The sequence below is a fragment of the Staurois parvus genome, unplaced genomic scaffold (assembly GCF_062004578.1).
Source record: "Staurois parvus isolate SC_StPar_1 unplaced genomic scaffold, SC_StPar_1.0 ptg000117l, whole genome shotgun sequence".
NCBI classification, from domain to species: Eukaryota; Metazoa; Chordata; class Amphibia; order Anura; family Ranidae; genus Staurois; species Staurois parvus.
In genome coordinates, this window is record NW_028317913.1 from 245,945 (window position 1) to 272,384 (window position 26,440).

At 42.9% G+C, this 26,440-nt stretch overlaps 1 protein-coding gene across 7 annotated transcripts in view; it reads left to right on the forward strand.

Moving 5' to 3' along the window:
• Nucleotides 1-26,440, forward strand: part of EHBP1 (EH domain binding protein 1) — a 547,128-nt gene that overhangs the window by 160,103 nt on the left and 360,585 nt on the right. For 4 of the 7 annotated variants that reach the window (XM_089671985.1, XM_089671988.1, XM_089671986.1 and 1 more), the window contains exons 6-8: nucleotides 1,852-2,033; nucleotides 16,267-16,406; nucleotides 23,997-24,101. In XM_089671985.1, coding sequence (XP_089528111.1) covers nucleotides 1,852-2,033; nucleotides 16,267-16,406; nucleotides 23,997-24,101 — 427 coding nt within the window. The remainder of the gene's footprint in view (nucleotides 1-1,851; nucleotides 2,034-16,266; nucleotides 16,407-23,996; nucleotides 24,102-26,440) is intronic. The other 3 variants (XM_089671987.1, XM_089671991.1, XM_089671992.1) reach the window with 1 other exon arrangement.

Here is a 26,440-nt window from a genome sequence, read left to right on the forward strand (position 1 = left end):
AGCAGCACATACTCTCCTTTCCTTTGCTTACCTTCCCTGGAAGCTGAAAGGGACAACCGAGTAATGCAGAAAAGGGGTGGCGGGCATTAAAACAAATATGTGGCTTTCATAGGCAAAGTTTGTTTTATACTCTTCCCAATCAAAGTATCCTGTTGGTCAGGCCTTCTTTCCATTTAGACTATTCAGTGTCTCTGCTTGTAAAAAATAAAACACCTGTTGAGACATTTGTGCCTCCCTTGGGTAGCGTACCTTACTTTCTATATGGCCACAGGGACAGAAAATGAGACAATATCTCAACAGTGAGGACACACAGCAAAATAAATCTGACAGAAGTACATCACATTTTGTTCACTTCTTGAAGTTGTCCCTTTCAGCTTCCACAAGTGAAGAAAATACAATGTATTGCCAGGTATGGTGGAGCCTAGATCATAACCTAGATCATCTAAGATGAGGGTCTCCGGTGGTAGGTTTGCTGTGTGAAACCTTATATTATCTAAAAAAAAAGTGTTCCTGGTAGTAGGTGAGCAGTAGATCATCTAAGATGAGTGTCTGCAGCAGTAGCTGAGCCATGTGTAACCTTGATTATCTGAGGTCAGTGTCTCCAGTGGTAGATGTGCCATGTGTGACCTACATCAACTAAGATGTGTGTCTGCGGCATTAGGTGGGCCTTGTGTAATCTAGGTCATCTGAGCTGAGTGTCTTCAGTGGCAGGTGGGCCTTGTGTTACCTAGATCATTTGAGGTGAGTGTCTTCAGTGTTAGGTGGGCCTTGTGTAACCTAGATCATCTAAGGTGAGTATCTTCAGTGGTAGTTGTGCCATGTGTGACCTAGATCATTTGAGGTGAAAGTCTTCAGTGTTAGGTGGGCCTTGTGTAACCTAGATCATCTAAGGTGAGTATCTTCAGTGGTAGTTGTGCCATGTGTGACCTAGATCATTTGAGGTGAATGTCTTCAGTGTTAAGTGGGCCTTGTGTAACCTAGATCATTTGAGGTGAGTGTCTTCAGTGTTAGGTGGGCCTTGTGTAACCTAGATCATCTAAGGTGAGTATCTTCAGTGGTAGTTGTGCCATGTGTGACCTAGATCATCTAAGATGAGTGTCATAGTGGCAAACTGTATCCTCATCCACATATAGACTAAACTTTTCACCCTGCATTAAAATTTCAACTGACAGACCTGTGAAACTGGTTTGAGGTTCTGTCAAGTGTTCACGTTGCAGAACTTATTTTCCTCTTAGCAGTTATACTGGACATGTGGCATATGTAACTGAAGATAATGGATGTATTGAATATAATTATGGAAACCTATCTTTTTCCACAAACTAATAAAGCTCAAATCCACGGAATACATATTAAAATTTTGGATTGAATGTAAAAGGGTTATAACCCCTTTTCTTGATGCCTGTCCTTGTTGGGGAGGTATCTCCTTGACTCCTCTCTGGTGCTGCCCAGTCACAACTGAGGGTGGTGAGATCTCAGTAAGGGCATAGCCACCAACACCTACAAGAGGTTGGTCCTTGAAGCAGATCTATAGCCACAGCAAAAGCTTTCAATATATAGCATCAACATTGGCAATACAAACAATTGTTATTTTTGACAATCCAATATGTTTATTTGAAAAATCTCCTTCATGTTGAGACCTCTGTCTGCTGGCCGTCTCTTTTCACAACTTCCTGAATTCCCTGCCTGCTTTGCAGTTTCTCTTCTGCTCATTCCTTTGGTTTATATTTTAAACTTCAGGATCATTCAGATTAGTAGCAGTAGACTATATATAATGGAAATACAATGTGGAAATAAATACGATTTTACATTTTGACCATGGTTACACGTGTTTTTTTTTTCTTGTTTTTTTAGGAATCGACTTCTGGTCGTCGAAAAGCCCTTGCTACCAGTAACATTAACATGAAGCAATACGCAAGCCCCATGCCTACCCAAACGGATGTCAAGCTGAAATTCAAACCCCTGTCAAAAAAGGTTGTGTCAGCCACTCTTCAGTTCTCACTCTCTTGTATTTTTCTAAGAGAAGGCAAAGCTACGTAAGTTTCTTTTTTCTGGGTTTGGTTCTATTCTACTACCGCCTTGTTTGCTTGGAGTGGAGCTTTAATACAGTTCTACTAAACAAACATCATAGACTTAGGATCTCAATTTTTATGCCCCACATATACATCTGAAATTTACACTTACAGCTACAAGAATGTTCTATGGAAAGCATGTGGTATTTTTTGGCCTACAATCTAATTGCACATTTAAAGTGTAGCAATGCACCCCACTTTGTTATCCTAAGACATATCACAATATGAGTCACACAACTCTGATGCTTTCAGAGAGCATTCTTACAGCCACCTGCTTCCATTGAGCCTTGATATTTTTTTTTTAAGGCTTCCACAGTGTTTACTGATCCCAACTAGATGGCTTCACAGTATCACAAGTTGTTTCATACAGAAGAATGACCGTAGGCTGTTGGGTCCAATTCATTCCTGAAGACAGCTACTGCACCCTCTTGCTTTTAATGCCTAGCTGTACTTTTTAACTGCCTCCCGCCCGCCATATAGTAATATGACGGACACAAGGTGGTTCTCACGTTCTGGGAGGATGTCATATGACGTCCTCCCATTCTAACCGCGCATGCGCGGCTCCCGGAGGGCGTGGCGATCGGCGGTACACTGTGTCCCTCGGACACAGTGGATCACTGATCTATGGAAAGAGACGAAGATGTCGGCTCGGTCATGTGATCAGCTATGTCCAATCACAGCTGATCACATGTAAACAGGGAAATGCCAGTTATCGGCATTTCTCTCCCCATGAGCTGTCACACTGAAAGCTCGTGAGGAGAGGAGAGCCGGTAATCAGCATTCCTCGGAGGGGGCATGTACACAGATCATCAGAGCACTGCTGATCAGTGTGCCCTGATGATCTGTGTAGTCCCAGCAGCGCCACCTGTCAGTGTCCATCAGTGCTCATCCATGCCACCTGCCAGTGCCACATCAATGCTACATATCAGTGCCCATCTGAGCTGCCTTTCAGTGTCACCCATCATTGTCAGTGCCACCTATCAATGCCAGTCAGTGCCAACTATCAGTGCTGCCAATCAGTGCCACCTATCAGTGTGCATCGGTGCTGCCTATCAGTGCCGCCTAACAGTGCCAGTCAGTGCCACCTATCTGTGCTGCCTGTCAGTACCATATAAGAATGCTGCCTTTCATTGCCCATCAGTGAAGCCTGTCAGTGCCCATCAGTACCACCTACCAGTGTCTCCTCATCAGTGCCACTTATCAGTGTCCATCAGTGCAGCCTACCAGTGCCCATCAGTGCAGCCTCATTAGCGCACATCAGTGAAGGAGAAAAATCACTTATTTACAAAATTTTATAACAAAAACTAAGAAAAAACTTTTTTTTTCAAACTTTTCAGTGGTTTTTGGTTTAAGAAAAAATAAAAAAACCCAGAGGTGATTAAATACAGCCAAAATAAAGCTCTATCTGTCACAAAAGAATGATACAAATTTCATATGGGTACAATGTTGCATGACCGCGCAATTGCCATTCAAAGTGCAACATCGCTGAAAGCTGGAAATTGGCCTTGGCAGGAAGGGGGTATAAGTGCCCTGTAGGCTAGTGGTTAAACAGTTAAAACATAGGGCCAAACACTGTGCCCGTGTAAAATTCTCACTTTGATTGATAAAAGTTATCTTGGCAGTTACATTTTACATGGGCAGTGTGGTTGTTCTTGGTTCCACCCAAACTCCACTCACAAGAGAACACCCATGAACCCCCTCATGGTTAGTTAGTTGCCGGGGCTGCTGAGACATGTCATTCAGGTTTCTGTGATTTCACAAGCAAAACCTCTTTTGATACTCGTATAAATTGGCATTTTTTGAATGTTGAAAATTCTGCACTGCAGCATGTGACCCAATTCTTTAAAAGCTAGTACGACCTCTGAATTATCTGTTAAATCAAGGGTCTCCAAACTTTTAATTACTAGAGCCACATTGTATATTTAAAAATATATTGCATTCAGAATAAAATCCTCCCCCACACCAGGCTCACTATTAGAGTCCCCTTTACAATGAGGTCTCCATCAAAGCCCCCCCCCCTTACATTGGGGTCTCCATCAAAGCACCCATCTCTCCCCCTTATAGAAGCAGAGATCAGCTTGCCAACCTCCCGCAGCATATTTTTACTGAAAAAACATGGTCAATTTACTGACAAAGCACTTTTTTTTTTTTTTTTTTGTACTGACAAACTGAAAAATGACATTAAAAACTAAGACAATCAATATTTAACCACTAGCCTACCGGGCACTTTTACCCCCTTCCTGCCCAGGCTAATTTTCAGCACTGTCGCACTTTGAATGACAATTGCGGGGTCATGCAACACTGTACCCAAACTAAATTTTTATAATTTGTTTTAGAACAATAGTGCTTTCTTTTGGTGGTATTAATCACCACTGGGGTTTTTGTATTTTTTTGCTAAACAAGCAAAAAAAGACCAAAAATGTAGGGGGGGGAAAAAGTTTTCTTAGTTTCCGTTAAAGTTTTGCAAATAAGTGATTTTTCTCCTTCATGGATGGGCACTGATTGGCTGCACTGATGGCACTGATTGGCTGCACTGATAGGCGGCACTGACAGGCATCACTGAGGAGGCACTGATAGTCAGCACAGATTAGCACTGAAAGCCAGCACAGATGAGCACTGATAGGCACTATTGGCCACACTGATGAGGCTAAACTGATCATCAGGACACAATACCCAATTGATTGGTAAAATATGTTATACTGACTAAATATATACCTAGCTTGCCATGCTTTAAAGTTGCTCACTCTTGTGGAGTGGTGACAAACTACGGTACCTAAAAATCTCCATAGGAAAAACTTTGAAAGCCTTTATATGTTATCAGTTTAGAGTTGCACAGGAGGTCTGGTGCTAGAATTATTGCTCTCACTCTGACGTTCGTGGTGATATCTCACATGTGCAGTGCGATTTCTATTTACATATGTGTGTGGGACTGATGTGTGCATTCACCTTTGCACGCAAGCATGGTGGCGCAATAAAAAAAAAATGTAAATTTCTTTACACTGTAACTTTTTTTTTTTTTTTTTTTTAAATCGCTTTTATGGCTATCACTAGGGCTGAACAACATCCCTCTTGATAGCATGGGCCATGACAGGTCCTCTTATTAGACCCCTCCTGCCGCATGTAATAACAATCCAGCAGCTATTTAGCCTCCAAGATTGATTTTACATTCTTCAGCATTTCCGCCTGAAAACAAAAAGATACTGGGATGATGCCTGTAGCTGCAGGCATCATTCCGGTATAACCACTTCAACCTGGTGACGTACGGGTACCTTACTGAGGCTGAATTGGTTAAAATAGAAAAGTAAAACGCTTGTGTACAGACATAAACAAACATTACAAACACATTCCCCCCTCCCCCCCTGTAACGGAACCGACTCAGACTGCGCTTGGGTACTTCTGTTAGACTACCGCTTCCCCGTCTGAACACTGACAACAGGCCCCTACAGCCGACCATACAAGACTAGACAATACCAGTCTTGAAGAAAACCAGAAGGTAGACTAGTTTATTTGAACACATACAAGATATATACACTCAGAGGGACAGTCCCCCCTCCCTGCATAATGACACAGGGTGGGGCAATCTACATTTAGTAACAAGAGACACACAGGTATTCAAACTTCACACCAGCAGACAGTCCCATCAGGAGGGAGGGCTGCTGGAGACACCCCCCCCCCCCTTACTAAGCTAATACACATAAACACATACATCCCATAATAGTTTGCTCCCAAACCAGACACACAATAGAACAATAGGATGCAGCCACATAACATTGAACAATCGACAACCCCCACACAATATTAGGACAGATCACCCTATACCTCTAACAGGCACAGGGTGAATTACACATAAGAGGGATATGGAGAGCTAAGACAGGGGTCTCCCCTCCTCTCCAAAGTAAGCTGGGTTCCATGGGCCCCCCACCCAAAGTGACTCCCGTCACAACCCCTCCCCTTATCCCCTTAGTTCTAGGCTGCATAGAGAACTCAGAGAGGTGGGGGAGAAGAAACAACAGCACACTAGTCTTCCAAGTGAATGGCTATGCAGGGGGGAGCATGTCAGGACAAAGCTGATCAACGGAGGAGAGCAGGCTCAGACTCAGCTCTCAACTCAGCTAGAAAACTGGCCATATTGTGCTTTCATGCCTAGTGTAGTCAGTTTTTGACAGGAAAGCAGAGGGACTGGTAGGCACACCAGGGATTTCACACAAAGGAAGCAATGCAAAGAGAACAGGATACTTTTTCATACAAGTACATGGTACAGCAGGCACATATCAGGAATATGAAATGACGGATTTACATATTCTTTAAAGAGATAAGTCCACAATGTAGGATGTGCTTTGTTGGACTTAACCCATAGTAATCCAGAACATTTTAGAAAGTGGCTAAATTCCTGAAATTCATCTTTAAGAATGGGTTCTGCTCACCATTTAGTTGAAGGACTTGCTGTGTTAAATAGGGCTATTTCATGGATGTTGCAGACGCTTGTAGATGATCTGAAGCACCAGCTGTTGTCATGTTTAGTGAAATGTTAATGTACAACAGTGATGCTTTAAGCCATTTTTTCCAGTGTTTTGAGCTTTCATTTATTACGGTTTATATTGTTCCTAAATAATGAGAGTAGAAGAAAGCCATAACAGTGGACATACATTCTCACTTCTTCCCGGCGCAATTTAATTTGTGGATTTATGCAAATATTTTGCTTTTCTTTTTTTCTAATCTTTTAGCCCCCCTCCTCCCTCCCTCTTTCTTTTATCTCTCTTATTCTTTACTACATTATGAAAGTTCAGTTTTGTTGCCTGACAACATTTAATTGTGTTCTATCCTGCAATCATCTCTGCGGGTATTAACATGTGCGGATTCCTTGGGAGGCATAGAAAGTCTATTTCAATGTCCAGTGTTAATCCGCAACTCCATCGTACACACTGAGCGTGAATTGTACAGAATGCCAATTACAGAAATGTATCATTAAATTGCAAGCAAGCCATCAAAATGTAGATAGGCTATTATTTGTACTGTGTCTGAAATAGAGCATTCTTCATAATAAAAAAATACAAAACCCTTTCTCACCTTGTTCTACTAAGTAACAGATATTTTCTCAAATAGCTGACGCTGTACCCTGCTGTGTAATAATGTTCTTTCTTGCATATTGTACGGTATGAGTGTGCTTGTGCATTTCTGTAGTTAATAGAATATGCATTTCTGGGAAAGTATAGGTTTGATCAAGCATTGGGAATGGAATGGTTTGTAGGGACCCTTATCTCTTGAAAGTAAACCCGTGAAACGAAGCTCGGATCCTGAAGTAGTCCCCACCGGGTGCCTGAATCTAACCTATTAGCTTCATGTGTTGTGCTGCTAAACTCTCAAATCTGTATGCAAATATCGACTTTTCAGAGAGTCAGTGTTTAAGCACAATCTATGCATAAGATACCGAATGCTCCTTTGAGAGATGGGGCAGCATTTTTGGCTCTTCTGGGACTCTTGTCTTCCATCCTGTCACCAGAAACTCAATGGGGCAGTATTCTGTGATGGTAAAAGTACTTACACGCAGCACTTAGTTACACTGGTATGTCCAGTATAACTATGATATATTAGATCAGTGTTTCTCAACCTTTTTTTTTAGTCAAGGCACCCTTTAAAATCATGGAAAATGTCAAGGCACCCTCTAAAATTATGGACAGTCCCAAGGCACCCCATTCTAAAATAACTATTTTTTCTTTTATGATAGTTTTATATAACACAGCAACTTCTATACAAGTAGTACACCCAACATTAGAGATGATTTATTCTTCCAAAGCAAATACACTTTTGCACACTGACTAGTATTCCAATGTTTCTCTTCTCCCTCCGTTTTTCTCCATCACTGAGCTGATTTGACCCCAGCACTGATGGAGTCTGGGAGAGTCAAACAAGGATGCTGTGCAGGCAACCGTCATCCTCCTTATCAACTGATGATATCATTGGTTGTCAGGATGGCAGCGGCTAGAAGGCTGTAATGGTGCACAATGAAAACCTGTGGCTTTGTGTAACTAAAAGGTAGGCTTGTTCTATCCGCTGACTTGTACAGTGAGGAACAGAAGTATTTGAACACCCTGCGATTTTGCAAGTTCTCCCACTTAGAAATCATGGAGGGGTCTGAAATTCCCATTGTAGGTGCATTCCCACTCTGAGAGACAGAATTAAAAAAAAATTCAGGAAATCACATTGTATGATTTTGAAAGAATTTATTTGTCTTGCAGTGCTGAACATAAGTATTTGAACACCTGAGAAAATCAGTGTTAATATTTGGTACAGAAGCCTTTGTTTGCAGTTACAGAGGTCAAACGTTTCCTGTAGTTCTTGACCAGGTTTGCACACACTGCAACAGGAATTTTGGCCCACTCCTCCACACAGATCTCCTCTAGATCTGTCAGGTTTCGGGGCTGTCGCTCAGCAACACAGAGTTTCAGCTCCCTCCAAAGATGTTCTATTGGATTTAGGTCTGGAAACTGGCTAGGCCACTCCAGAACCTTGATATGCTTCTTACGGAGCCACTCCTTGGTTATCCTGGCTGTGTGTTTTGGGTCATTGTCATGTTGGAAGACCCAGCCACGACCCATCTTCAATGCTCTGATTGAAGGAAGGAGGTTGTTGCTCAAAATCTCACAATAAATGGCCCCATTCATCCTCTCCTTAATACAGTGCAGTCGTCCTGTCCCCTTCGCAGAAAAGCACCCCCAAAGCATGATGTTACCACCCCCATGCTTCACAGTAGGGTTGGTGTTCTTGGGATGCAACTCATCCTTCTTTTTCCTCCAAACACGACGAGTGAAATTTAGACCAAAAAGTTCTACTTTGGTCTCATCTGACCACATGACTTTCTCCCATGCCTCCTCTGGATCATCCAGATGGTCATTGGCAAACTTCAGACGGGCCTGGACGTGTGATGACTTGAGAAGGAGAACCTTCCGTGCAATGCATGATTTGAAACCATGACGGCGTAGTGTTCTACCAACAGTGACCTTTGAAACTGTGGTCCCAGCTCTCTTCATGTAATTGACCAGCTCCTCCCTTGTAGTTCTGGGCTGATTCCTCACCTTTCTTATCATCAGTGATACCCCACGAGGTGAGATCTTGCATGGAGCCCCAGTCCGAGGGAGACTGACAGTCGTCTTTAGCCTCTTCCATTTTCTAACAATTGCTCCAACAGTTGATCTATTTTCACCAAGCTGCTTGGCAATTGCCCCGTAGCCCTTTCCAGCCTTGTGGAGGTCCACAATTTTGTCTCTGGTGTCTTTTGACAGCTCTTTGATCTTGCCCATGGTAGTAGTTGGCGTCTGACTGACTGTGGGGTGGACAGATGTCTTTAAAGAGCTCAGACAGGTGCTACTAAGTTAGATTAATGAGCGGAGTAGAGGTGGACTTTTTAAAGGCACAGTAACAGGTCTTTGAGAGCTAGAATTCTTGCTGTTTCTTAGGTGTTCAAATACTTATGTTCAGCAGTGCAAGACAAATAAATTCTTTAAAAATCATACAATGTGATTTCCTGAATTTTTTTTTTTAAATTCTGTCTCTCAGAGTGGGAATGCACCTACAATGTGAATTTCAGACCCCTCCATGATTTCTAAGTGGGAGAACTTGCAAAATCGCAGGGTGTTCAAATACTTCTGTTCCTCATTGTATACAAGTTTTGGGCAATTTTTAGACATTTTGCCAAGGCACCCCTGAAGAAACCTCAAGGCACCCTGGTTGAAAAAGGCACTGTTAGCTGTCTTAAAGTATGCCCATATGCAAGTTTCTTTAAAGCTGAACTCCAGGAACACATCCCTTTATTTAAAGTGTTACTAAACCTAGAACAGTAAAATTAGTCTGTATATACAGTAAAGCATGCTAGTTATACTCAATATGGAACATAAGGGATTAATCCTCTGCTCTTTGATCCTAACTTCTCTGATCCTCCCCCTCTTCCAGTGTACTCCTCTTATCTCCTGATAAGACATATGTGTGGAGTCACTCTGAACATGCTCAGTTTGGTGTGTATTAGTAGAAAGGTTTTTTCTTTTTTTTTTTCTCTTGGGAGAATGCATGTGATCAGCACAGGGCCAATCCGCACTATCCAGACAAAGGTCAGGTGTTATGCATCCCCCTAGAGCAGCGGTTCTCAACCTGGGGGTCGCGACCCCTTTAGGGGTCGAACGACGCTTCCACAGGGGTCGCCTAAGACCATCGGAAAACACATATTTCCGATGGTCTTAGGAACCGAGACACCGCTCCTCGCCGCCGCCGCCGCCACCGCCGTCTCCAGGTGTGGGCGGGATGACATGCCGCCCCTGTCATCTGGACACACCTCGAGATCAATCCTCGCCTGTGATTGGCAGCCGGCACTGTAGCTCAGGCACACAGGCGGCCAATCACCGGCAAGGAGGTGGAGCTTGGAGAGGAGGGGCCGAGCGGCACCGCGAAGATCGAGCGAGTGAAGAGGAGGAGAGCGGCCGGAGAAGGAAGACAGCTGACAGGTAAGTGTCGGTACCATGGGAGAGGGAGGGAGCGAGCGAGCCCAGGCTGGAGCAGGGGTCTGCAAGGTAAGTATCACTGGTGTCAGTGGGAATAGTGCCCCATCATTGGTGTCACTAATACCAATGATGGGGCACTATTCCTCCCACTGACACCAATGATGGGGCACTATTCCTCCCACTGACACCAATGATGGGGCACTATTCCTCCCACTGACACCAATGATGGGGCACTATTCCTCCCACTGACACCAATGATGGGGCACTATTCCTCCCACTGACACCAACGATGGGGCACTATTCCTCCCACTGACACCAACGATGAGACACTATTCCTCCCACTGACACCAACGATGGGGCACTATTCCTCCCCCCACTGACACCAACAATGAGGCACGATTCCTCCCCCAAATGACACCAACGATGGGGCACTATTCCTCCCCCCACTGACACCAACAATGAGGCACTATTCCTCCCCCACTGACACCAAGGATGGGGCACGATTCCTCCCCCCACTGACACCAACGATGGGGCACAATTCCTCCCCCCACTGACACCAACGATGGGGCACAATTCCTCCCCCCACTGACACCAACGATGGGGCACAATTCCTCCCCCCACTGACACCAAGGATGGGGCACTATTCCTCCCCCCACTGACACCAAGGATGGGGCACTATTCCTCCCCCCACTGACACCAATGATGGGGCACTATTCCTCCCCCCACTGACACCAATGATGGGGCACTATTCCTCCCCCCACTGACACCAATGATGGGGCACTATTCCCCCCACTGACACCTATGATGGGGCACTATTCCTCCCCCCACTGACACCAAGGATGGGGCACTATTCCTCCCCCCACTGATACCAATGATGGGGCACTCTTCCCCCCACTGACACCAATGATGGGGCACTATTCCCCCCACTGACACCTATGATGGGGCACTATTCCTCCTCCCACTGATACCAATGATGAGGCACTATTCCTCCCACTGACACCAATGACGGGGCACTATTCCTCCCACTGACACCAATGACAGGGCACTATTCCTCCCACTGACACCAATGACGGGGCACTATTCCTCCCACTGACACCAATGACGGGGCACTATTCCTACCACTGACACCAATGACGGGGCACTATTCCCCCCACTGACACCTATGACGGGGCACTATTCCTCCCCCCACTGACACCTATGACGGGGCACTATTCCTCCCCCCACTGACACCAATGACGGGGCACTATTCCTCCCCCCACTGACACCAATGACGGGGCACTATTCCTCCTCCCACTGACACCTATGACGGGGCACTATTCCTCCTCCCACTGATACCAATGATGGGACACTATTCCTCCCACTGATACCAATGATGGGGCACTATTCCTCCCACTGATACCAATGACGGGGCACTATTCCTCCCACTGACACCAATGACGGGGCACTATTCCTCCCACTGACACCAATGACGGGGCACTATTCCTCCCACTGACACCAATGAAGGGGGCACTATTCCTCCCACTGACACCAATGATGAGGCACTATTCCTCCCACTGATACCAATGACGGGGCACTAGTCCTCCCACTGATACCAATGACGGGGCACTAGTCCTCCCACTGACACCAATGAAGGGGGCACTATTCCTCCCACTGACACCAATGACGGGGCACTATTCCTCCCACTGACACCAATGACGGGGCACTATTCCTCCCACTGACACCAATGAAGGGGGCACTATTCCTCCCACTGACACCAATGACGGGGCACTATTCCTCCCACTGATACCAATGACGGGGCACTAGTCCTCCCACTGATACCAATGACGGGGCACTAGTCCTCCCACTGACACCAATGAAGGGGGCACTATTCCTCCCACTGACACCAATGACGGGGCACTATTCCTCCCACTGACACCAATGAAGGGGGCACTATTCCTCCCACTGACACCAATGAAGGGGGCACTATTCCTCCCACTGCCACCGATGATGGGGCACTATTCCTCCCACTGACACCAATGATGGGGCACTATTCCTCCCACTGACACCAATGATGGGGCACTATTCCTCCCACTGACACCAATGATGGGGCACTATTCCTCCCACTGACACCAATGATGGGGCACTATTCCTCCCACTGACACCAATGATGGGGCACTATTCCTCCCACTGACACCAATGACGTGGCACTATTCCTCCCACTGACACCAATGACGTGGCACTATTCCTCCTACTGCAAAATTACAGTTATGAAGTAGCAACGAAAATAATTTTATGGTTGGGGGTCACCACAACATGAGGAACTGTATTAAGGGGTCGCGGCGTTAGAAAGGTTGAGAACCACTGCCCTAGAGCAAATGAAAACTCCTCCTACAAGCTTTAACATGTGCTCTGCTGGACACTGATAGAAGTCACAGGACTGCTCTAACTGCTCATGAGAAAAGGTATTTAGCAGTTTATATTTACTAATATAATTGCATTTCCATGTTCTGTGTACTGTGGGAGACCAGATATAGTGAATGTAGGGTCCTGGGTTTAGTAACACTTTAAATATTATGTTAGACACTAGTCACTGCAGCAAGTGTCCCTAATGGGCATATTTTTACATATATACGTGGATTCCTGTTTTGGTGACACATGTAAAATGTTGATTTCCTAACCTTTTTTTTCCCTGTACCAATGGTCATCGGGATAAATAGAGCGGTAGAATCTCCCAAATTAATGAGCAATAAAAACCTAAAAGAGGTTATAACCTTTCCTTACCTTATTCAGAACTAACTGGCTTTAAATATACTTTAAATCAAAGCTATACCCATAACAGTCTGATAACAAATAATGTTCTTTAACAAAAGGACATACATTCCTCATTATGATTTATGCTACCAAAATTAGTGTGTGCTTTAAATTGCCTCCAGCACTGCCTCTGTTTTTTCTTGCTAAAGGCCACCATTTTGTTGAAGCCCAGGGCAGTCACTACCTTATTGAAAACTCTCCCTCTCTCCTTAAGCCCCATACACATGGGTCAAAGTGTGTTTTATTTTAGCAAAGGAGGGGAGTTCTCCTGTCAGAACACAATAGCACAAAATAGGCGTGATATCTATACTAACATTTTTCCATTTAGCCTGCTGGGTTACATGGTGAAAAAAAAAACGGTGGTGTGTACTAGACATTAATCTCAAAAACTTTTTCACTTTCTCTAATTAAAATGTGTGCATTTCCAGCCTTGATTGTATGTTTTGTCTCAGCTAGAGAGGAAGGCTGACAGTGCTCAGACTTATAACTGCTTCGGCCCAGGGAGAAAGGAGAGAATATTAGGGAGATAACATAAGACACTATCCTTGTAAATTTAACTCTTTTGTGTTCCCTGGCAGCAAAATTTGTCCTGTCACTTGTCCTGCTTTCCTTTTTGGCCTCCCTAATCTGTCCTTCCTCAGCACGGTTTCCATCTCCTCTGATGCAGTAAATATTTAGGCTGTCAGCAGATTGGCCTCTAGTAACTCACTGATTTTAGGCATAGTGTGGAGAATACAGGGCAATGAGGCTGTGCAGAGCAGGGTGGGACAGTGCTGTGCTGGATTTTAAACAGGATAAATACTTTTATTTTTAATATTTTACATAGCTATATTTAAGAATTAGGACTGTAGGACAGATTGGCGTTTACATTATTTCTCCTGAGACCAATAGTTAACTGCTTCAGCGTCACCCTATAGCAGAAATATTGCTACAGGGCAGCACGGGTGTGCAAAATCACATATATATACAGTTCCTGGTAGGGGGGCGCTCGAGGTCTTGGCTGTCAATCACCGGGTCCCGGCCGGGGATTCGCCACCGGCACTTGGCGATCTCTGAGTATTTCCAAAAGGGGTAGAGACCTGTATGTAAACAATACAGGTCTCTCCCCTGTCAGCTCCTACACACTGCTTCGCATGGCTCTGCATAGAGCCATACAAAGCAATGTTCTTGCAGTGTAAAGCACACACAGCCCACATAGTAAAACAGCACATAGTTAACCCTTTGATTAGCCCACATGTTAACCTCTTCCTGCCCAGTGCGAATAGTACAGTGTCAGTGGTTTTTATTAGCACGGATCACTGTATTGGATGTCAGTGACACCAGGTCAGTTCCACCCAGTGTCAAAATGCCCACCGCAGTCCTGCCATAAGTCGCTGATCACCGCTATTACTAGTAAAAAAAAAAAGAAAAAAATCTGTAATTTTAGCAAAGATATGTAACAGAATACATTTTGGCCTACATTTATGCCGAAATTTGATTTTTAAAATTTTTTTTACTGGACATGTTTAACAGCAAAAGGTCAAAAATATTGTGTTTTTTTTTTTTTTCAAAATTGTCGGTCTTTTTTTGTTTATAGCGCAAATAATAAAAACCACACAGGTGATCAGATACCACCAAAAGAAAGCTCTATTTGGGGGAAAAAAAGGACTTAAATTTAATTTTGGTGCAGTGTTGCATGACCGCGCAATTGCCAGTTAAAATAACACAACACAAAATGGCCTGGTCGGGGGGGGGGGTGTAAATCCTCTGGAGGGTTAAAGCAGAGTTACAGTCAGTTTTGTGTTTATTAATTCACCATCTACAAAAACTGTAGCTGCTGACTTTTAATGAATGGACTGGACTCACCTGTCCCAGGGTCCAGCGCTGTGCTCACCCATGCCGTCTCTTCTCTCCCTCTTCTCTCTTAGTCGCTAGCATCTCAACTGTGGGTACCAGGCTGTGACAGCTTGTGGCTTCACAGCCAGGTGCCCACTGTGCATGCGCAAGTCGCACTGCGCATCCTGATTGGTCCAGCAGTCTTCTGGGACCTGTCAAGTGAAGACTGCGGGGAGGAAGGAGGGAGGTTGAACTTCCGGCTCACTTTGCTGTGACGAACTGAGCTGGAAGTGGGAGCGGGTACCTGTCAAAGCCAGGTATCCGCTCCCCCCTATCCCCCGAAAAGTGCCAAATATAGCAGTGGAGGGGGGGGGGAGGTAAACAAGCAGAGCTTCCACTTTTGGGTGGAACTCCGCATTAACCAATTGCCTACAGGGCACTTATACCCCCTTCCTGCCCAGGCCAATTTCCAGCTTTCAGCGCTGTTGCACTTTGAATGACAACTGCGCGGTCATGTAACACTGTACCCATATGAAATTGTTTTCATTTTTTTGTGACAGAGCTTTATTTTGGTGGTATTTAATCACCTCTGGGTTTTTTATTTTTTCTTAAACAAACCAAAAACCACTGAAAATTTTGAAAAAAAAAAGTTTTTTCTTAGTTTTTGTTTATGTAAATAAGTGATTTTTCTCCTTCACTGATGTGCACTAATGAGACTGCACTGATGGGCACTGATAGGCTACACTGATGGACACTGATAGGTGGCACTGATGAGGAGGCACTGGTAGGTGGCACTGATGGGCATTGACAGGCATCACTGATGGGCACTGAAAGGCAGCACTGATACAAAGTGGTAAATTAGCTTTGGTATATAAACCGTTCATGGAATTTCACTTTGTGTCCACTTTCTGTGGCATTTGTCGGTAGATGTCATGGATAGGAGAGTTGGATAGTAATAAAATACGGGTTAAAAACTTTTCTACCAGCAGTCTAGCCTGTTTTTTGTGCTCCATTTTTATGGATATTCTGTAGTTATTCTATGTAAAATACTGTATATTATGTACAGTACTGAATGCATTTTATGTATTCTTACATGTGTTTAGTGATGAAGACATGCAAAGCCTCGCCAGTTTGATGAGCATGAAGCAAGCAGACATAGGAAACCTGGATGATTTTGAAGAAGACAATGAAGATGATGAGGAGAACAGAGTTAACCAGGAGGAGAAGACTGCTAAAATTACAGGTCTGTCTTTTTAAAAACCTGGACCAGTGGAATAGTTGTATTGGCTGAATAGCCACACTTCCCCTCTCACAGGTCTATAGAGAATCCACTAGATGGCAGGAATACTCAGTCGCATGGACTTCTGATTGGGTTAGCTCATTTAAGATAGAGATCTGCCCTGGAAGTGAAGACTGGTATTCAGCTCTTACCTACTTCACCCAAAAAAATAGATATCCATTTAGAATGGTTGCTCTTTAATTTGTCAATTCATAGTGCCATTTATTCCCTTGTTTTGATGAGCGGGCAGCCATTTTAACCATTACTTGTCAGAAATATGCTGTTGGATAGTACATGGCACAGTAGTACTTCAACAATGGAAAAATGTTCAGTGACTTGCAGTCATTTTATCTCAGTGACTTTTAGTGATATTCTAGTTTAATAGTGTCATATTGATGTCTACCAAATCTTTGCTCTGTAAAGAAATAGATGTTGATGATGATTTTCAGCGCCCTTTTTATATATTTGGCCTTAGTCCTGAGGTTCAATTACATGTTTGTTTTTTTTTTGCTATACAGTACCAGGGACATAATTTACCTTTAGTGAAGGGTGTGCCATGTTTGCTTGGTTGCTGCATAATGTAGAATTCATCTCCTTGCTGTCGCCCGGTCCTCTCCACAGCTCTGATTTTCTGGCACTTCCAGTGTTAACATCAGCCACTACGAGTCTTAAAAGAGTAGCAAAGCTTGCTAGTCCCTTTGGCTACCTCCTCCTTCATTCACAAAACTTATAGTATTTTTTCTCAGAACACAAATTTGTTAATGGAATGCGGACAGATGAATGACAGGATCCATGTCCTCCAGAATTTGCATTCTGTAAAAAAAAAATACTAGTTCTGTCAACAGAGAAGAAAGGGAGGGTGAGCTCTTTCACACTCTCAACAACTGATGTTAGCTCTAGCAGTGCTGGAAAGTCACTCTGTGGGGAGACATTTTCTATGCTATGCAGCAGCAATTAGAGGTAAATATTGCCCATGGTGCTGCATAGAGAAAAAGAAAAACTAAACTTCAGTTTTAAACACAAGACCAAGATTAAAATTGTTAATCATGATGCCAAAATATTATTTTTCTTTGATGGTAGGATGATGACAAAATCAGGAAAAATATTATTGTGCATATAATATACAGTTTTGCTTAACCAGGGAGAGTCATTTAATGTGGAGCCGGATTGAATACCCATCTTCTAATCTCCAATATGTGCTTCATACCTAGGACAGTCTGTGTTCATCAGAGGGATTAGGAAACTAGAATTTGTGCTAGAATTATCATCAGTACATTTGATGACTTGATAAGTGTCATTTGAAAGCACTGCAATCAATGTTTGCTTTTAATATTGTATTTTGCAGTAAATGGACTTTCCTGAAGAAAAAACACATTCACTGTTAGAGATTCATTAATTTGAGAAAAATTTGCCATCCTGCTTCTTTGAATTTTCTCGTCACTGTGGTTTAAAATGAACATCATTTAGATCCCACTAATGATTAGGAAATCAAACGAATGTTGAAATTTTAACCACAGTTATACGGGTGTATGGCCAGCTTAAGCATAATTGTACACATACTCTGTCCTGATCAACCTATGGGGGGAAAAATAAAACTTTTTTTGATAGAGTAATTATAGAAGACCTATGATTATAGAAATACAAGTTCCTGGCTTCACTTACAATCCGCTTAGACATGAAGATTTAAGGTTCATTGTCACAAGATTCGGTGAGACTATGTTGGGTGGCTATTCCAGTGCAGTTCCACTGTCTGGCTCCTCTATGCCCACTTCACATCACTGCATTGTGGTGTTTTCCAGCACAGTGCAGTGCAAGGCAATCCGCGGTGGCCAATTGAACTTGATGAAATGTCTGTGGGACATTTCAATAAAGTTTACTAAAAAAGTTAACAGTGCATTGTGACTCGATTGGTGCATCGGCACTGCGGCAATCCCGAAATGCACTGCATACCTGCACTTTGAATTACCCTTAAAGGTTATCCTTCATACATGCAACCCATGTAAGCCCTGCCTTTGTTCACACCATGTCCATGGAGCTGTGTTTTTTTGCACACCACTGCAGAAGTATAATGTGAGCAGGGCAAATAGAAAACCATTTTTTTCCATGTACCCTGTACTCGCCTACCTGTGTGAAGGTATGTGAAAAAAGCAGCTCAACAGACATGGTGTGAACAAGCCAGAATTGTCATATTTATTCCCAATCGACTAGCCTCTGTGCAAAATACCAGTCACCATCGTGTAGGATGTGCATGTAGGTACAATTGTAGGTACAAGAGTATATCCAAAGTGCCTTTTTCTCTTGCCTTTAAAGCTGGAAATGCGTCTTTTTGTACCTGAACAATCAGTTTTCATAAAGATCTTACATTCACTGAACCAACATCCATTATTCAGTGCACATTAAGCAGTCTCCCCATTACTTACCTGCATATGTCTTTCAAGCGGATTTGTTGTGGGGGAAGTGTGTAGGCTGACTGCTGGAATGCTAGTTGCCTGGCTTTTATGCAGACTCTCAGGCTTACTGCATTTCATGTCACAGACCCAGAACCAGCATGCAGTTCAGGGTTGTCTTTAAAAAGTCAGAAGTACTTATCTCTATGCATGTTCTGAGTCAGTAAAGCAAAAGTATGGGAGTAAGAGGAGCATATGACAGCCAGGCCACTTGCGTTTTCAGAAGCATAAGTTAAAAAAAAAAACAGCTTCTATGCTTCTCAGATGTCAGATTTCTAATAAAGCTACCCTACGTACAGTGGGGCAAAAAAGTATTTAGTCAGCCACCAATTGTGCAAGTTCTCCCACTTAAAAAGATGAGGGAGGCCTGTAATTGGCATCATAGGTAGACCTCAACTATGAGAGACAAAATGAGAAAAAAAATCCAGACAATCACATTGGCTGATTTGGAAAGAATTTATTTGCAAATTATGGTGGAAAATAAGTATTTGGTCACCTACAAACAGACCTGTACCTTCTTCTTTAAGAGGCTCCTCTGTCCTGCACTCATTACCTGTATCAATGGCACCTGTTTGAACTTGTTATCAGTATAAAAGACACCTGTCCACAACCTCAAACAGTCACACTCCAAACTCCACTATGGTGAAGACTAAAGAGCTGTCGAAGGACACCAGAAACAAAATTGTAGACCTGCACCAGGCTGGGAAGACTGAATCTGCAATAGGTAAGCAGCTTGATGTGAACAAATCAACTGTGGGAGCAATAATTAGAAAATGGAAGACATACAAGACCACTGATAATCTCCCTCGATCTGGGGCTCCACGCAAGATCTCACCCCGTGGGGTCAAAATGATCACAAGAACGGTGAGCAAAAATCCCAGGACCGCAAGGGGGGACCTAGTGAATGACCTGCAGAGAGCTGAGACCAACGTAACAAAGGCTACCATCAGTAACACACTACGCCGCCAGGGACTCAGATCCTGCCCCACTGTATATGGTGTCTAACACACAATGCAGAAGATCATGTGATAATGGGCACTTGGTTATCCCTGTTTATGTCCATAAAGACAAATTATTATTTTTATTGCACAGAATTTATATATCCCAACAGTTTGTGCATTGCTTTACAAAATGGAGGGAGACAGTACAGCTACAATACAATTTGTTGCATGAGGGATCAGAGGGCCTTGCTTGTTAGAGCTCACAATTCAAAAGGGAAAGTTAAGTGATACAAAAGGTAATTTAACAAATAGACGCTAAATCAGAAATCCCCAAGCTGCCTGATCACCAACAGTTTTGGCATCGCACGCAAATGCAGGACACTTGATGATCTGCTCTATGAGTTAGATTCCATAGGTGTATGGTGGCCTTAAGAAATGTAGATTTTTACTTTCAATAATTCTTATTGAAAAAATGTTATATAGTCATCCATCATAAAGGAGATCATCATACCCAGATAGTCAGATGGTAACAATATTAGTTCAGGAAAGCAGTACGACAATCCAGACACCAATCAGACCAAGCAAATGCTGACAATACACATTGCCAATATGAAGTTATAAGGATCCAAAGAAGGCCCAATTCCACACCAGGGGAACTCATTGGCAGGGCTAGGTAATGATCTACAGCACTATTATAGAAAAAAAGAAAAGAAGAACGTAAGGAAGAGAAAGGAGGAAGAAGGAAGGATCCCAGGGACTACAAAGACAATGTACAATGTAGCCCATTAGTTTCCAGTTTAAAGGTCACTATGCATATGATGTGCCCATGGGCCCCAAACTCTTACAAAGCGGCTATTTAAGTCCTGAATATTACTCATCATTTTCTCATAAGACATGGTGTACTTGGGAGACTGGAACTGAGATCTTCCACAATCCAGCAATAATCTATTTGGCCGACAAGAAAATAAAGGCCAGCCTCTACGTGGATCGAGAACCCTTCTCCAGTGGAAATGTGTAGATTTTTTACTGAGTGTGTGATTCAGCAGAACTTACCTTTTTGTTGTCTTTATTTCAGCACAGCCACAATTTCTTCTCTTAAACAGCATCGTTTATGCAACCATTAATATTTCTGTTGGACAGTTTAGTTTCTTGGGGTTAAAAACGCCATTCTCACTGTTTGTTTACAGGTGGGACATGAGCAGACAGGATTACTTGACCTAGGTTGGAATTTGTCCAGAGCAGGATTAACATTCCGCCTGCTGAATGAAATACCATTAGAATGCTATTAATGTTCACAAAGAAAGCACTATCTATTTTGCTTTAATGTCTTTGAAATATTTATAGAGCTAGTCCTCGTATCCTCAGTGCTGAATGGGGCCTGAAGGTTTTTTGTTTTTTGTTTTTTTCTCCTTGCAAATTTTTTTTTAAATAAAAACTTGTTTGCATTCTTTTCTTAGCCTGTCCATATTAAGCAAAATAACCCTTCATAATCCATGTAAAAGAAACATCCCCAACAGATTTCTGTAATGCATGACAGAATAATTAGAAAATTAAAAGAAGACGTAAAAAATATCTACAGTCAGTCTGGCATTACTTCTGATGAATATACATTCAGATATCTTGTTTGGTTATTACAGTATAAATCTTTCTAAGATGGAAGATTTTTTTTGGAGGCCTAATTGGGATTACATCGTGTGCAATTTATATTTCACGCCAATAATGACTGAATTTCTTTCTTATAGTTTTATTTGTTTGCCTACTTGTTTTGAAGTTAATTCTGCTTTAGAAAGCAATTTATGTTCAGTTTAGCAGCAGGTCATTTGCTATACCCAGTTTCAGTTGAGTAGCTAGTATTTTATGAATTCATGATCTCTAATAACAGTCCATCACAATGGCATGTTTTCTGTGCCAGTTGCCTTTCATGGCTGATTCAGTAGTTTCTTGCCCCCATAAAGTTGTCCAGGAGAAAACAATTGGACTGTCAAAATAGAATATTTTTCCCAAACTGTAACCCAAACATGCTGGCTTAATTTCTACATGCATGCAGGTCTTTTCACCTAGCACACTAAGCGTATCCGTTCTTTGTTGGCAGTTAATGCTTGATAGGCTGAAAATTTCCTCCCAGGACAGACCTGCTTTCTTTGGATGCTGAGAATGTTTCTTGCAGTCATTCCATCTTTATGAACATCCTAGTTGTGTTTTTGCATCTATTGGACATCCACAGTCTAATAATTTGCACACCTTATGTGTGCAACTTATTGATCATCACCATTATACGATTTGAGGAAAAGTGCCCATAGATGTGAGATGGTCAGGAGACTGACAGTTGCATGTTCTGTGTGTTAATATTCATGTCCCTGTCATCTGAATCTGTGTGTTTACGCAATGTGCAGACGCCTCTCACACCTGCTTTATGGCAAGACAACAGTGGTAACTGGCTGGAAGAATCTAAGTGAGCCAAACATTTTTCCCCCAGTATTGTCTGGTGTAGGATTGTCTGTACAGTTCTCACAAAAACTGTATAGGCTAGGTGTCTGTGGGCGCATAAAGTTCCAAATGTACTTCATCAATGAATGGGCAGCTTGATAGGTTGAAAACAAAGTCATGCATCTGTTGGGTTTCATTTAAAAAAAAAAAAAAAAAGTTCCATGAGGATAATATATGCAACTTACGTAGATAGCAAGTTCGTGCTTGCTGGAACTTCCACCTAAATTCCCAGATCTAGCAGGGGAAACTGTTTCTATGCCTTAATGTTTTGTTCCTGGTTCATTTTAATATGAAAGGTTGGTGAACAGAGTCAGCACATAGCATAACCTCAGGTGATTCCATTGATGCAATAGTGATATTTGTGCACCTTTTCAGATGTCAAGACAATAAGACAAACCTGTTATTATGGGTTTAGCTACTAGAATAACAGGGGTTACAGCTGTAAAGTGTTCCATAAATTCTCAGGTTTTCCTCAGCTAGCTTCCCCAGTGTCTGGAATGTTCATATGAATTTACTCCATATCTTTCACATGGGTATTTATTCTGCACAAACGTCCATCACTCAAAAACTAGGAGGAAGTCATTTGTGTAGTAGGTCATTTAAAGAAAACATTTCACAGGGTTAGACAGTTTAAGAATGGACTTTGGATAAAATGACTTTTACTAAGCATGAACACTTGCGAAACCTACCAAACTTCAATACTGAAGAAGTGAATCTTCTCTTTGTGTAGATTTGCACTTTTCCTCAAATATGTAAAAAAAAAAAAGTATTACAAATTAAATTAATGTAGTTGGGAAAAGCATGCAAAGCATTCCACATGTGACCAGGTGTAAATCCTGAACTGCTGCTTTCTAGAACAGGCAAAGCCTAAACATAGAGCAATTTATTTAAGTTACACACTGCATCAGCTTCTCAGTCTCTTGGCCTTTTCCAATTCAACATGAGGGTAACGCTTTGTATAGTTTGGGGAGCAATGAAGCACAATATCTGTTAAAGCTCAACTCAAGACTAACAACTAAATGCAAACATAATATAAAATATAAATTATTCTATGGCTGGAATAGGGTTGAGCTTTATGTAGAGTCGATACTTACGTTGGCCTTCATCTGTTCTTTGAGTCTGTAGAAGAAGAGTATTTATGAAGACAAAAGGATGTGGAAGTGTGCTGTGGAATTTTTGTATGTTTCTTTTAACTTGGTAAGTGGTCATATAAATAGGAGGTAGTCATTTTGTGTTTTTGTAAGCATGGCTTGCATCATTTTCTAAGCAAGTCGTTCAATTGCGCTTTAATTTCAAATAAAAAATGGCTTCCTGTGCAATTAGTACTGTACGTAGGTGGGTATGTGACATCTTGTGAAAACGCCTTCCAGATATTTGTGATGCTGAAATAGCACAAAAGCAGAACACAATGCCATGTAAAATGCGGTATATCTGTCCACTGAGGTTTTGGAGGCCTCTTAAATGCTCTTAAGACACAGTATGGGGTTGGTGACCATACATTTCCTCTAGCGGGGAGATCTTGTATGCTCAGCATTTTCTGCTTCTTTCTAACATTTATTTATGAGCTGCCTAACCTCTCTTTTCTCTCTTTCTCTGGCCAGGAGCATGATGCTTTTTGCTGCTTCTATTTTCTACTAATCATTTTCCTTATAGCTGTGTTGACTGGCTTCTGTTTACAGAAATTGTAAACCAATTGAATGCCTTGAGCAACTTACATGAAGATCAGGATGACTGCATAAAGCGAGCTCACATGCCTTCAGCTAAACCCTCCAATCCCAGTGAAGGTCTATGGTCTTTCCTCTATTTTCATCCTGTCTCTGAGTTGTCTGCTTAGCCGTCACTGCCTCCCGCTTGTGTCTGCCTCCATGTTGTGTCTTTGTGGCTTCTTTCCTGTGCTCTATGTCGTAATTTGTAGTGAAACCAACAAACATCAAGGTAAAAGTCTTGGAAGAATAAAGTAAATTAAATGCAGCCACAGTAAAACCTACACATCTTTATGCAGTTATAAAAAATGTACTGGTCTCCCTCCCCCAACATTAAATTAAGTTGTTAATCTCTGTTACCCTCTTTAGCTGACATGTAAAACTGTTCCATTCTCAGCTGTTGTTGAGTGCAGTCTGAATAAAAGAGAGGCGTTCAAGTCAAACAGGGTGTTATGATCCGCCAGGTGGTGCCTCAGGCTGCCAACTGACAGACCTACCCAGAGCGTGGGGTCTAAGCCCGGGCTGTGCTTTCACCAGGGCCCCTGATGGTGGGGATGGACTTGAAACAGTCCCGGACCAGGTCACGACCTCTGAGCAGGCCCACCAGTGGGTGAGGAGACCTCCGGGGACGTATGCAGGTACCGGAGAGCCAGATGTGAAGCGGATGGCGGCCCCAGCAGGGTAGTAACGGATCGTGGTCCCGTGGGGGTAAGCGAGGTACAGAATCGGCGGGCAAAGAGTAGTCGGATCACACGCAGGGTCAGCAGGGTAAGTCAGTCCGTAGAATGGTCAGGGCAATCCGGGTCAATCACAGGAGCAGGCAGAGTAGTCAGGGCAATCCGGGTCAATCACAGGAGCAGGCAGCGTAGTCAGGGCAATCCGGGTCAATCACAGGGGCAGGCAGCGTAGTCAGGGTCAAACAGGGTCACTAGACGGGTGCAGGAACTCGGGATCACAGAAAGACCTTGCGGCAATTACTGACAGTGCAGGGCATCTTTAAATAGTGCGCCCTGCACTGTCATTGGCCGCCCAGGACGCGCCCCCGGGCTGTCATTGGCCGCCCGAGGCGCGCCCGCGGCTTCCACTGTGCATGCGCGTCGTCTTGTCATCTCCGGCTCGCCGGGACCTGGTGCCTGTGTCCCGGCGTGAGCCGTCGCCAGTGCGCATGCGCCGGCCGACGGGACGCCGCGATCCCTGACACAGGGACTTTTAATTTTACAGGTATAAAAAGGGATGCTAACATGGTGGTACTACACACAGTAGTAAGTGGGAAGTGTGTCCTATAACTGATAGGCAGTGCACATGTCACAGACCATTAATCAAGATGGCAGACAACAGTGTTAGTGCATGGAACAGTGTGTGGTGACGAAGTTTCATGTGAATGAAGGCGTAAAACCCACCTATATCTATTATTATTATACAGGATTTATATAGCGCCAATAGTTTGCTCAGCACTTTAAAAAATAAAAGGAGATGACACAGTAACGATACAGTTCAATATAGGAGGGTTAGGAGAGCCCTGCTCCTTGGAGCTTACAATCTACAGAAGGCTTCAAGCACAGTACGGTGATGAAACGCTCAGCCGCAGCAAGACATTTGAATGGTGTAAACGTTTCAAAGATGGCCGTACGTCCATCAGTGATGATCCCGGTCATGGTGTGGAACTCCTGATCCTGGATAATTGATGCATAACCTGTTGTGAAATTGCACAAGAGACAAATCTTTCTGTAGTCAGCATTTCAGCACCGATGATGATGTGAAGCAGGCTGTCCTAGGATGGTTCAGGCGTAATGACAAATCTTTTTATGCTGAAGATTTCCAGGCATTAATTAAACACTTGGATAAGTCTATAAATGTAGCAGGGGAGTATGTTGAAAAATAAATACAGTTTCCACTCCTTGAAATTTGTTCTTTTTGATAAACTCAAAAGCCCCAGTTTGACTTGAACACCCCTCAAATTATTTTATACTATAGTCTATTAAACAAATATAAAATAAGTGTTATCCCAATTTGGCTGCAAAGTGGGAAGCTAAAAAGATGCCCAAAAAGAAAAGATTTTGTTCCTACAACCAACCTATCCTTTTCTAGTTCACATTAATACAGGATGGCACTCATTTGTTTCTGTTAGTATGAAAGTTTATTTTATAAGTAACTGCATATTCTGCAGTTCTATTAGTTCTAATTCTAATTGGTGAATAAACATTCAATTGTTACAACAAATGAAAAGTATATAGTATATGTTTTTAAGACATTATTTTATAAGGCCCATAATGAGCATGTATAGCATCACATTTTGCAGAATACACACACATTCTGAGAGTGGATACACCTCAAGGTAACTTCTTTATGCCATTTTCTTATGGCTGACATATTAGGTAGTGGCTCTTCAAGGTAGCTTCTTTATGCCATTTTCTTATGGC